The 12,909-nt window shown below is 41.4% G+C and overlaps 1 protein-coding gene across 4 annotated transcripts in view; it reads right to left on the reverse strand.

The window, feature by feature from the left end:
* NT5C2 (5'-nucleotidase, cytosolic II) overlaps positions 1–12,909 on the reverse strand; it is a 60,829-nt gene that overhangs the window by 33,759 nt on the left and 14,161 nt on the right. For all 4 annotated transcript variants that reach the window (XM_069019927.1, XM_069019923.1, XM_069019924.1 and 1 more), the window contains exon 2: positions 8,159–8,279. In XM_069019927.1, coding sequence (XP_068876028.1) covers positions 8,159–8,259 — 101 coding nt within the window. In that variant the 5' untranslated portion in view covers positions 8,260–8,279. The remainder of the gene's footprint in view (positions 1–8,158; positions 8,280–12,909) is intronic.

Genomic DNA, 12,909 nt, shown 5'->3' on the forward strand with positions numbered 1-12,909 from the left:
ACAAACTGCACTGGCAGGGTCTAATCACACCCCAACCTGGCAGATTTCAAGGCATCCTACCAACTGATCTGATGTGGTAATTACTTCACCCACCAGTGCTGCAGTGAGACAGAGCAAATATTAAAAAAAGCTAAAGAAGGCTATTACACAACATATTCAGGACAGGAAATGAGAACACTTTAATCAATTCAAACTTGCATATGCCTTAGCAGATTAAATGCAGACTAAAGAGTGGCAAAAAAAAAAAAAAAGAACCAATTCCACTCCTCTTATGAAGGCCCAGAGAGATACTGGTTTATTTTGTAGGCACTCAGGACCTCAACTTTAAATCCTGATATAGAAATCTCCCATGAACAGTCTCCCCTAGACACAAGGGAGTAAGTAGGTACTTACAAATATTTACTCCCAGAAACTGACCAGCTTAATTCAGGGTTTTATTCAACGTAGTAAATATCTGCAGTGTCCTAGAAACTGAAATTAAAAGCGGGAGATTAAATCTCTAGGACAGTTTCTGAGAAGAGCCAGGTGCTTCTCAGAAGCTGCAGACTTAGCCCATTTCAAAGCTGTTCTTAAATCCTAACTGAAGGTACACTTGGCCTGACTACAAGAATACTGATCAAATCATAGAACCACAGAATGGTCTGGGTTGGAAGGGACCTTAAAGATCATCACATTCCAAGCCCCTGCCATGGGCAGGGATACCTTCCACCAGATCAGGCTGCTCCAAGCCCCAGCCAACTTGACATTGTGTTTGTTGGCTACAAACACAAAAAGGTAACATCTCCTCAGAATAAATGCTACAGAGAAATGACAAGAGTTGTTTTAATGACTATAAAGCAAGAGCAACCTGAGGGCCCTAAGAACCTCAACCACCTGAGGGAAAAGATCCTCTGGTCTTGAAAGGAAAGGATGAAACAACACGTTTTTTACAGCTCATCCAGATGAACAAAAATCAAAGAAGCTTCCAGACTACAACCAGTAGAAATAATGTCAGAGTAAGAGGAAAACTACAACGATCTAACATTTTTAAGCAAGCAAGTTTTAATGTAGAATAATTTCTCCACTTGCCAGAATCAGAAGAAATCACACTCTCCCTTCCCCTGAATTTGGTTTTTTCCATTCAGAAAATAGTCACTTTAACTGGGAGCACTGGAGTTAAAATTTAAGCTGATTTAAAAACTCAACAGCACTGGGCAGTAAGACAAAACAACTGTAGGCACAGCAGGAGAGCACCCTCTGCATTCCTCGTGCTGAGAGGCAGAGGTGGGTATTGCCTAAACCCAGCTCCACACCTGCATGCACCCAGAGCATCTCCCTAAACAGGACACTGCCTTTCTCTTGCCTTCATCCTTTCCTCCTGATGAAAACCCAAGCTTTACATTTCTGCTCTGAGGAATATCCCTGTGAGTCTCCTGCATTTTGGACTCCCTGTGCAGTGTGGCTGAAGCGACACGAGGTGTGGGGAAGGCAGCTGGGGGACCATATTCCAGCTCCATGGGCTCCCTGAGCACAGCTGGGATTGGGGGAGCAGCACCTGGACTTGGGGTGGCTTAGCCTGGCACAGATCCCCACCTTTGGAAAACTGGACTTGAAGAGCTGTTTTACAGAAACCTTGAAGCATGCTTCCTCTCAAATGAGCTCCTCCTCAAAGATTAAACCCTGCAGCTTGGCCTCAGCAGACGGCTCTCAATGATGACAGCGTTTATTTTCTTTTTGAGCTCTATGAATTGTACAGGGTAAGAGTAAAATGTGTTGTATTGCAAGGAAGAAGGAACTGCTGAGCATGCATAAGGAGAGTCACAGACCCCTGATAGCCTCAACTCTGCAATTCATAGTCCTTTATATTTCCACAAGAGAACTGATCTTGGTTTTGTTACTGTTCTTGTCAATCAATTCTGAAGCAGGAACCTAAATCCCAACTCTTCTCAAGTAACACTGGAGAGGAGCAAACACAGAGAGGGAGAAATGTTTTTATTTTATTTTATTTGTGCAAAATAATTGTGTGCCCTGAATGAAATTTGTGTGTATAAGAGTCTTGTAGTTTGACCAACAAAATAAACAAAATGCACAGAACCTTACAATTAAGGAGGAACTTGGCACATGGCTCACAATTCCTCATAGCGAGAAAATGAACAATGTGAGGCAAGGTTTCTGGAACAGAGCACTTTATAATAATTTTCAAAATGTTTCTAGAAATGCCTTGCAGCAATTAGCATTTTTCTGGGCAGTATGTTTCACTGGAAACTAAATAAATACAAAGAAAATTGCAACAGAGCTGAGCAGAACAGCAAATACAGTGGGAGCTGGCTAAGCATGATCTATCTACACGTGTGTTTAAAAAAGCCTGTGGTGGGCAGCTGGGCTTGAGCCAACCACAAAACTGGGACTAACTAGCCAGAAGGCCCAGATTCCTGCTTACTCAGGGTTTAGGAACTCTGGTTAATCTTCACTTTATGGACAATTTCCATTTTTTAATACACTAGAAGAGTTAAAAAGAAATAATGGGAACTAAATGGATTAGTTTTTAATAGTCTCCCATGCCCAAGTTCCCCGTGGCCTCTTTAAAAAGGCGAATAATGAAATAAACATCCCTCTACTGTTACAACAACTCGATGTTCTCAGTATGACCAGCTAGTCCCCAGATGTGGTCTGCGTGGGGACTTGTGTCACTGCATGACATCACAGTTCTGGTCACAGGTGACTTCCACCAGCAGCAGCAAACTCCCCCACTGACCATATTCATCTGGCACAAAGCATGTGAGCAATCTAAAGAAGATACTACCATATTATCAAAATGTGTCATCTTTGGGTGCTGGATGTTTTGGTAGCTGCCTTAGAGAAGAAATAAACTGCTTTAAATTTTTAAAACCAATGAAATAGTTCTTTTGCTAAGTCTGGCCTCTTTAGGCAGGTATTGACCATTCCATATATTTTTTTTTATCATACCATTTTGGTCTTATTTTTTAATTCTAGATTTTCAGAGTTACATTTTATTCCTTCTTCAACCAAAGATGAATATTCTGAATATTTGTAATCGTATTTAGAGATAGTATTTGGTCTTGAGATAACTTTAGGGGATGAAACAGTATCAGACAGGAAATAAAAGAAGGGCATAAAAATTCCCTGGCCACTTCTAGTAACATTTAAAGCACAATGCCCCACAATTTCATGAGTCTAACTGTACTTGCACAATTATAGTGACATAAAACTGGAAAATCCAGTAATGACTGGAACTTCAAAGCATGATGAGGCTGTATCCAGAAACACAACCAAGAGCACTTCCCCCTGAAATTCAGCAGGAATCCGATGCAAAGAGATAGCCTTGGCCATTTCTGTTTTCATTGTTTGGGTTTTCTTCCCAGGCAACAGCAAAGTGCCAAGAAGCTCACATATGGATTCCATCCCAAAATAACACTTGTCTGCTCCCTGAAACTATTAAAGCTAAGGCTCATGGGACATTTACAATGCAATTTCTTTATTATTAATTTGGCAAGTGCAGTGCTTTTTAGTAAGCTCACCCATTCTGCAGACTTGACACTCCCTCTCCCTCCTCCAATGTCTAAAGCACTAAAACAAACCAGAGAGAGCCACACGTGGCCCTCTGTCACACACATGCCACCACACAGGTCCAAGGAGGCTGCTCGGACACACGAGGACAGACCACGGCCAACAGAGCTTCCAGAGCTACCCAGTACATGGAAACACCACACATCACCTGTCCAAATGTGTCTGAGGAAAAGAGCACTTTGAGACTGGTACAGATTTGTTCTAATTTTCCACCTCAATGAACTGACCATTTTGTAGCAACTTTAAATATAGCCACCCAAACAGATGAACAGTTTCTAGTCTCACAGCCTTGTTTATACAACACTTCCACCTGTTTGCAATCACTGATGATCCAGTAACAATAAAGTGAAGAAACAAGATTAGCAGTGAATAGCCCAAGTCTACAAATTTGAACAAGCTAAAGTACATCCTTAATCCATGAAATCAAAACAACCAATTGGCAATCCTTTTGCTTTGTCATTATTAAAGTATATACCATTTTTTAATCCAGGATCTCAGTGCAAAGTAACAGCTAAAATCACTTATCTCACCACCATAAGGTGCTCTGAAAGCAAACTGAAGTACAAAACTATGAAGCAACTTATTCAATACTCTATCAGCAGTCAGCAGGAGAATTAGGATTAGGAATCATGACGCCACATGCCCTGCACTAGCCAGTAAACAAGAGAGCAAGAAAAAAGCCTAACAATTAAAACAACAACAGAAACCCCACATTCAGGATGAGAAGTCTCAAATTATTCTGATGCAAAATGGTAGAAGCATCCCAAAGCCAGTATGTTTAACAAAAAGGCCATTTCAGCCTTACTGCTCTGTTAAGCCAAAACCACAGATAAATAAATATAAGTGCAAATACCTGTTTCCGGGATCTTGGTAACTGTCAGTAACAAGAGTGGATGGAACACCAACTTTTTCCATTATTTGCTTTAACTAGATGTGGTTGCTATTTAAACTCTAAAGAGCTATGTGAGATAATCCAGAGGGTGCCTAGAAGTGCTCACTCCAAGTTAAAAAATAGACACTAGGGCAATTTGGTGCCTCAGAGTCAACCTAGTTCTTGCCTAATTACAATCACATTAAATGACAGTACTCCTCCAGAACAAATGATCTAGTGATTATCCTCTACCCGGAAAAGTCAACAAGCAGCACACGAGGGAGGTGGCCTCACAACCACACACACCAAGGAAAGCCTCCCAAGAACTACACAGCCATTTTATCTCCAAATTAAAATGTGTGCTGCCAATAGCACAGTAATGCAGGATCCTCTTACCAGTGACCTCTGCTAGAGAATGAGTAACATGTAGCTTGTATATTAATTCATCTTCAGACCTCACCTCCGACAGGTGCCAGCAGTGTTGAGCAACAAGGTCTGACAGCAACACCAGCTAACCAAAAGCTTCCACTAAAGCTGTCAGAAATACCCTGAAGATAAAACCCCACCACTTCTCCAACCCAATGGATTTTTCTGATTCTGTAGCTATAAAAATTTGATTCTGAACATTCTTGCCCATGTCTTGCCCATGGCAAGACAATCCAGATATGATTACGATATAGTCATCATACTCTGAGTCAGTATGCACTACACCAGTTAAACCAGTCTCAACTGGGACTTCTGCCAACGATTATTATATGTTGAACATCCATCCATCAATTATGATACAATTAGAAGTGCAGCACCTGAAAAAACACATTCTAAGTAAGAATGACTACAGTAAATTATGACTATTAGAATGGCATCTTCAGAGATAATTTTAAAAAATGTTTTTTAAAGTTTCATGGCCACAAGAACATTTATATATCTTTTTTAAGGTAAACTATTCTGCTTTTGGAAACTTTTCCCCTTATTTCATCTGAATTCATTTACAATTCAAGCATATCCAATCTGGTGTACCTCATGAGAATGAGACTGTTAAATTGATTGGTCTAGGTATCTCCACTGGTATTTCAGAAAGCATGAAGCAAACAAACAGTGAAACAAGTTTTTTAGATTTCACACTTCAGAAAACTAGGCATTACTAGCAGCATTTAGAAAATCCCAGTGAATGACTTTGAGCTCAACTAGGCTTTCAACATAGGTTACAAAAACTAGTCCCACTTATGCTCATCTGTAAATGTGGTGCAGCTGTCAAGCTCCTCCAGCCTTTCAGATTGGGCCCATAAAATAGCTTTGGCTGGCTTTAAGGTAACAAAAAAGTAAAAGGTTTAAATTCAATGTTCTTACTGGTTTTGTTTCTAAGTCACTTTAGATTCATGTTTTCAAGGATTTTTCATTTAGCTGCTGGAGTAAGAAAAAAAAAGAGAAAAGAAGACTGAAAGAAAAACAAAGAGAAGAAAAATAAGAAAGAGAAAGAAAATAACCTTGACAATCAGACCTTGTATTTTCTATTTCTCTTTTTCACAAAATTTGCAGTGCTTCAGCAATATCCAAGAGTCAGAGCATACATGGACCCTAGTGAAACAAATTTACATCCTACAGCTCATGGCAGTGACCAGCACACATATTCTGCACCTGAAGCATTAATAAAACACTAAAAAATATAATATCAAACACCAAGGGGAAATAACTTCAGTCATACTCTATCGTGTTAAGTTTGCACTTTTTAAAGTAACATCACATCTGTTAACACTGTGACCACGAAAAGCACCAGAAATAGAAATCTGACAACACTGCCTCTGGAACGAGGTTGTTTCAGATTCTCACAATACTGGATTATCAAAATAACTCCCATGAAACCAAAGCCATTAATAGCACAGATTTATACTACAGTCTTGGCATCAGGTTCTCTCATTCTCTCCCATTCCCTCCCTCTCTCTCTCTTCTCCTTGAAAGAGGATAGCAATTCCAAAACAAAAATGTGCCTCCCCTTAATGTATTTCCAATGTTGTGCTTTCCATGAAAATCTGAGATGGTAGCAGTATTTCTGCTCAGTATGTTTTGTATAAGACATTTCTAGATTCTAAAAACAGGTACTTAAATTTTACCAGACTAATTTTGGACTACCAGATCCCAGCTCCTAGTGGGAAACCCCCCTTTATATGACTGCACTCTCCTCTTCCATAAGGAAATTCTTTCTGAAAGTAAGGATTTCTTACACAAGTAAGGGTAAACATGATGAGAACTTGAATGTATGAGCTCTTAAAGACAAGCACGACTTCCTTTGGATCCTGTACAACATCTAGCAAACTGTCAGCACTTAACCATAACAAATGTTAAGGAAATACTTAGAAAAAAAATATAAGCATTACTCTGACTTGATTTCTATCAGTCTGAATCAGGATTAACACAGCTGAAGTTTTAAGTAAATGTATGACACAAAGGTAAACCTGTCAATGACTGCAACAAGGTGAAGATTTTTGAAGGGAATGGTATAAAATCCCTCTCTTTTTACATGCTATATATAGTTGCATTCATTAAACACTTCCATATCTGACAAACCAGCTGACAGAGAGATTCAAATAATGCCACCACTTAAGACATGTTGTTCAAACATATTCATTGGAAATTGGAAAGTTTTGGAAACACATCACAGGATCCATTACTTAACCCTGGCCACTGCAACTTGGACAACCTGGCCTATCATATGATGCACTAAGGCGTTTTTCTCAAATTAGATTCCATTTGGAGAATCAAAAGATATCTAACACTTCCAAAGCACTTCCCCAGAAATACCACCAATGTGAATCACAAATGCAACATGGCATTTAAGCATGAGGTTGAGAAACTTGACTTCTTTTTCTGTTTCTACATCAGACATACATTTCCCCTTCTGCTGAATATCCTCTGATCATCACACTGTATGACTTCTCAAAATAACCAAGCTAAACTTTGAAGATACACCTCCCACAAACGGAATACTGACAATTACTAGATGCTGTTGTTTTTAACTCTGTAACAGTCCAGACATCTGGTGAGGATACAGACTTCATCCGTCTTTTATGCTCTATGCTTGGAACCTTGAGAGCTCTAGACTAAATTCTTGGCTCAACCAAACCTCCAATGGGATCTTGTAAAAACAACCTAGTGCCTGCACTTTGATTCCCAAACTATAAAGTAAGAGTGATAACATTCCTTTTATTTTGAACTCTATCTTCTTCACTTACTTCAATTGTTTTACAGCAAAGGTGGTTTTAGATACACCTACCAGTGAAAAGGCTGGGCCCTTGCCTAGTGCTCCTGCGTGCTCCTGTGGTCACACAATAAATCACACTAGACCCCACTTGATTTCCTCCTTTTTTTGTATTTGTGCATTCCAGTGTCTGAGGCTCTGCTTTCCCACTGTCCACTGCAATAATTATTATAAAACCCCTGCCACTGAGTATTTATTGACTTGAAAGCTTCTATCCAAAATGTGACTTTGATTAATCTCTTGACTGCATTAAGAAGCATATCCTCTCTTGCGCTAGTACATGTATCTCAATTCGGCTGTTTGCAAACTCCTGTAGGCCAATACTGTGCCATCTTCTAAGCTCTCTTATACCAACACTTCTACAAGGAAGGTAAGAACAACCTTCGTGTTTTACCAACAAGCAGAAAGAAAAAAACCCAAGAAATGTGGGGGTTATGCTTGGTTTTGGAGCTGCACGGACGGCTTACCGGTGATAGGCTTCCCGGCGGTACTTTTTCAGAGCATGCCCATCCATGTTTGCAGGGAGATCTGCTGCATTCTGGAGTCGGTCGCTCCATGAGGTTGTCATCTTCAAAGGCTTACTTATTTCTGAAAGAGATAGAAAAGAAAAGCTTGCTTAAGTTCAAGGTTTGTTTCACCAGAAAGTTGCCTGTTTCCTGGTATGACGGAACTCCTGTGCCGCTCAGGAAGTCTTGCAAAGTACCAGTGGAATGATCTGAGTTTGCAGGTTAAGTAAGATGCTGCTCTTTGAGATGTTGAAACAGAGAGCTGGGAAGGCTGTTCTACATGACTGCAAAGATATTCCTATCCACTGAGGTGAAAATGCCATTACAAACAGAGACCTTGTTTTCATTGCTGAAAAAGGGTATTTTTGATGCTAGAGTTACCAATATGCATTAGCTGTAGGTGATGGAAAACCTACCCTCAATACATGAGATAAATTCAGCAGTGTAAACCCTACAATCCCCACTGGGACTGCCCTTGCCACTTTTACCACAGAGTGAAAACAAAGAGCCTTGTCCCTGGCCATTTGATCTCTAAGCAAAGACAAAGCTTCAAACTGATGCTAAATTAGCAGAAACAATTGGAAGGAAAGTAGAAAGATGATCCTTTGTCCTCTGCAGGTCAGACACATTCAGGCAGAGCAAGAATACACTGCAAACCTGTAACATGAGCGATGCAAATATTCACCAGCAGATCTTCACAAACACGAGCACCCCTTCTCAAGTGCTGGCTGCCACAACCAAACCAAAGACAGTCCTTCTCATCAGGAAGGCCCTGCAGTGAGGAAAGAGGGGCACCTTTCCCAATTTTGTTATTAGCACAGTGGGGCAATCCTGCTCGCCAGCTCCTCCAGCCAGACACATGTCCTGCTGCATTCCGTGGCATCAGGTGGGGGTGATGAAGCAGCCCCATGGTGGGTCAGTTCAGATCACCAGTCCAAGTCTTCACCTATCAAAACCAACTGACCAAAGGTAAGGAAAGGCTGAGCAGTTCTCCACTGGTCAGCTGAACCCAGGATGAACCCAGCTCAACCTGCCACAACGCTGTCATTAGAGCTGGTGTGGAGAACATGGTGGGAGACACAACCCACAGTGATACCAAATTAGGTATTACACGAAACCACATTCTTGTGTAACCCACACAACTGCTGGACTGCTGGCCTTGGCTTGTTTGCTCTTCTTAAAAGAAACAAAACCACCCGCAAACTACATGGGCAGTGACATAGCAACTACATCTGGACACCTCTAAAATAAGACTGCACTCATTTTACAGAAGGGAATTTAATGATTCCAGCAAAGCAGAGAGCAAGTGTTCTATCCAGCGCTAGAAGTCACAGCGCTCTCAGCGTCACACACATGCTCCTCAAAGAAATCTGTACAATTTTTCCATTTAAAATTTTATTAAAGAGCAACAGTTCCAATTGTCACAGCACTTCTCAGTATATTTACCTACTAGCTGCTGGTCATAAACATCAGGGAGCCAACAGCTTGTCTGTAAAAAATACGTTCCTCCTCCAGCATTCTCTGCTTTTCTCCCAGTTACTATAACCAAGGTTTACAAATGCATCTTCTGCCACATCCTAAAGGTCACCAAATTCAGGCCCTGGCAGGCAGCCCAAGAGACCGCATGCCATTGCTGAGAGCTCTCCCCCTGAACTCCCTGCAACACACCCAGGAGAGGAGGTCACCACAGCGAGAGGGCAACGGGCCATTCCAGCCAGCCACAACTTCCACAACAGGGCATGCAGGGAGAATCAGCTTCCAAAATAGCCCCAGCCCCAGCCACTAAGGGCTTTACAAGTAATTACCAGCTATCTATTTAAGCCGTGCCCAAAGGCAGACAGAAGGCAGCACAGGACACAGAACTTAACACCCCTCAAGCACCGACCTGTTCCCATTTCACTTGGAAGGCAGGGCAGTGCCTGCAGCAAGGCTCCTCGGGGACAGCAAGGGCTGCTCGGGAGAGGAGCAGTGTTCCTGCGAGGGTGACAGACTCACCAAGACATGCAACAGAGGGAGTGATCTGCTAAGACCCCAAGACTGCAAACTACAGAAAGGGCTTGTGCTCTCTGAGGGTGGAAAAGCATCTACCCCATGGATATTTCAAGATGGTCCAGATCATCACCACCTTGGTCTATTTTAAAGCTACTAGCCTAGAGCTCCTAGATTCAGATCCAAGAGACATGCTCATTGAAGGCCTCTAAAAGGCACATTAAACAGCTCTGAAAAAACTGTTGCATGGCTGGCCTTAGGATTGTTAGACAGCTCTGGGTCCAGGTCTTCCAAACAAGTCCAAATCCAAGCTTCCTGCTGTTTAGAAGGGTTACACCACTCTGCTTACCCAGCCAGACACGTAGCAAGATTCAAAGATTTACACCCACAGCCTACTCCAGACTTCCTGTTATGCCAGCCTCTTCTTCCCATTTCTTCTGCTTCCCATCGCCACACCACCTCATCAGATGCTGACACAGGTACTAAGACAGGACTGCTTCCAGAGGCCATCCATGGCAAACAGCTGATAGTATACACCAATAGTATCCTACAAAATACCCTAAAATCCAGATGGCAGAGGAATTCTAGCAGGCTACCTTTATAATATTCATTCTAAAATAAGGAATCAGTGAAGCAGTTTGAGCTCCTATGTGATGAAATCCTCCTCTACGGTAGGAGAAACCAGACAGCATCATTTTGTGTCTGTGTCTTGGGATTCAAAAAGCTGAGACTTGAGGAAACCACAAAAATGTGAGTTTCCATAATCAAGCAAAGATGGCCTGAATTATTTTAATAATCCAGCAGTATTTTGCCGTAGATGCAATGAACAGAGTTTGCAGGCAGGACAAGCTTTGTAGACAGAGGCAGTATCTTTTATTAGACCAACTGGCATGGCTGGAAAAAATAGACAGGCTCTTGGGTACACAAACTTGCATGAGTTTTCAAATTCTAAAGGTTCCTCTAATGAAAAATTTTACTTCTACCTTCAGGCTTTGCTCTGATTTATTTAAATATTTCTTTTAATGTTAACACAGCATTAAGTAACAAAAAATTACGCTGAAGGTTTCTATTACACATACTCCAAGGCAGGCTTACAGCTTAGCAGGCTGCACTGACACTGTGACAACAGCTTGCTGCCCTGAAACAAAACAGTGACAACTGACAAAATATATTGAGAGGGATCTTCGCCACCCAAAAGTTTTACTCACACAAAAAGCCTCACAGACCCTCAATGAAATTATTCTGTGCTTCAAAGGCATAAAAATCAGCCTGCTTGTGTGGGTAAGAAACCTGGGACCTGGTCCCTGAATACAAATTCCTTCTTCCAAATAAAGGGAGAAAAATAAGAAGGACAGAATCACTCCATACACTTGTAAGCCACTGGAATAAACATCTAAGAGAGCAGGCAGACAGCCAGGCAAGATTCTCAACTCCAAGCAACTGAAATATGATGCATCTTTCTTTAGTTACAAATCTATTTTTGAAATCAATAATCTGTAAATAGCTTCACATAAAAATAGAAATCTTTACACAGATAAAGCATGTCAGAACACATCCCCATAATTTATTGCAAACATGCTCCTTGCTTGTGCTGTCTTAATTAAGAATCTGATAGCATTTATAGTACATGGTTACTTTTGAAAAGGTATTTAAATCTGCAAAGCTTTGATACAGAGTTGTTGCCCAGCACATATGCCTTGGTCCAAAAGAATGTGAGATTTTTATATTTTGAATTAAGTCCATTTGTCAGATTTTGGATGATTTCAAGTATTATCCATAGTGTATTGTTTTCAAATACTCATATAAATTAAATAAAATGTTCTGAAACATTTCTCTTCAAGTTTTACTATTTCTTTTTAAATCTTTTTTGGTCAGCAAATATTTAGAAATTTCTGCATCTGATAACACCTGACATGTTCATGCTAAATGCATGGACTGCCTTTTTTTTTTTTCTGAGTTCATCTCGACACTTTGATGATGCAAGGCCAAATCAGAGGCACACACACTAAAACACAGAGATGAACAAAACTCTGGTGACAATCCCACTGTTTCCAGGATATTCTCCAAGAGCTTATACAGCTGAAAACAAAAGCATCCCTAACCTATGCCGAGGTTGTAGCGTACTCACACTGACTCACCGTGCACTACATCTGCCTCTTCTCACATGTTCTGCTTCAAGAATCATTAATACCTTGGCAGCACAGCCCACACACGTACGTGCGCAGTGGAAAGCGAAGAGAGAGAATCATCACACCCAATGTTCACTACTGAAGAGCTTTGTGTCTAGTCAGAGGCTGTGGGAGTACAGACGAGCCTTGTTACGCCCTTGCTGAGCCTAGAGCATCTCCTGGCTCCCTGCTGCAGCACTGCTCCATCTCAAAGTGCTTTGTGGGGTCTCAGCAAGGCAGGAGCGAACCATCCTAAAATCCTGAAGACTGGAAAAAGCAAAGGGAGCAGGAATAGAGTTGGCTTGTTCATGGTTCATGTCAAATTCCTGGTCTGGGTCAGGATGTGGCCTCACAAATAGAGCAGGGGAGGGGAAAAGTGATCTTTTCTGCAGCTCAGAGGACTGTCCATGTAAGGGTGGTTAAGAAAAGCAAGTGACTCACTTTCCAGATGCATTTCACTCCCTCCACTGAGGGCACAAGTAGCTTGCACCTTGTTCAGGCTAGACACTTGGGATAGCTAGCACCAGAGGAGGTGAAATCCACTCAGGTTAGCAT

This window comes from Aphelocoma coerulescens, chromosome 6 (genome assembly GCF_041296385.1).
Source record: "Aphelocoma coerulescens isolate FSJ_1873_10779 chromosome 6, UR_Acoe_1.0, whole genome shotgun sequence".
Lineage (NCBI taxonomy): Eukaryota > Metazoa > Chordata > Aves > Passeriformes > Corvidae > Aphelocoma > Aphelocoma coerulescens.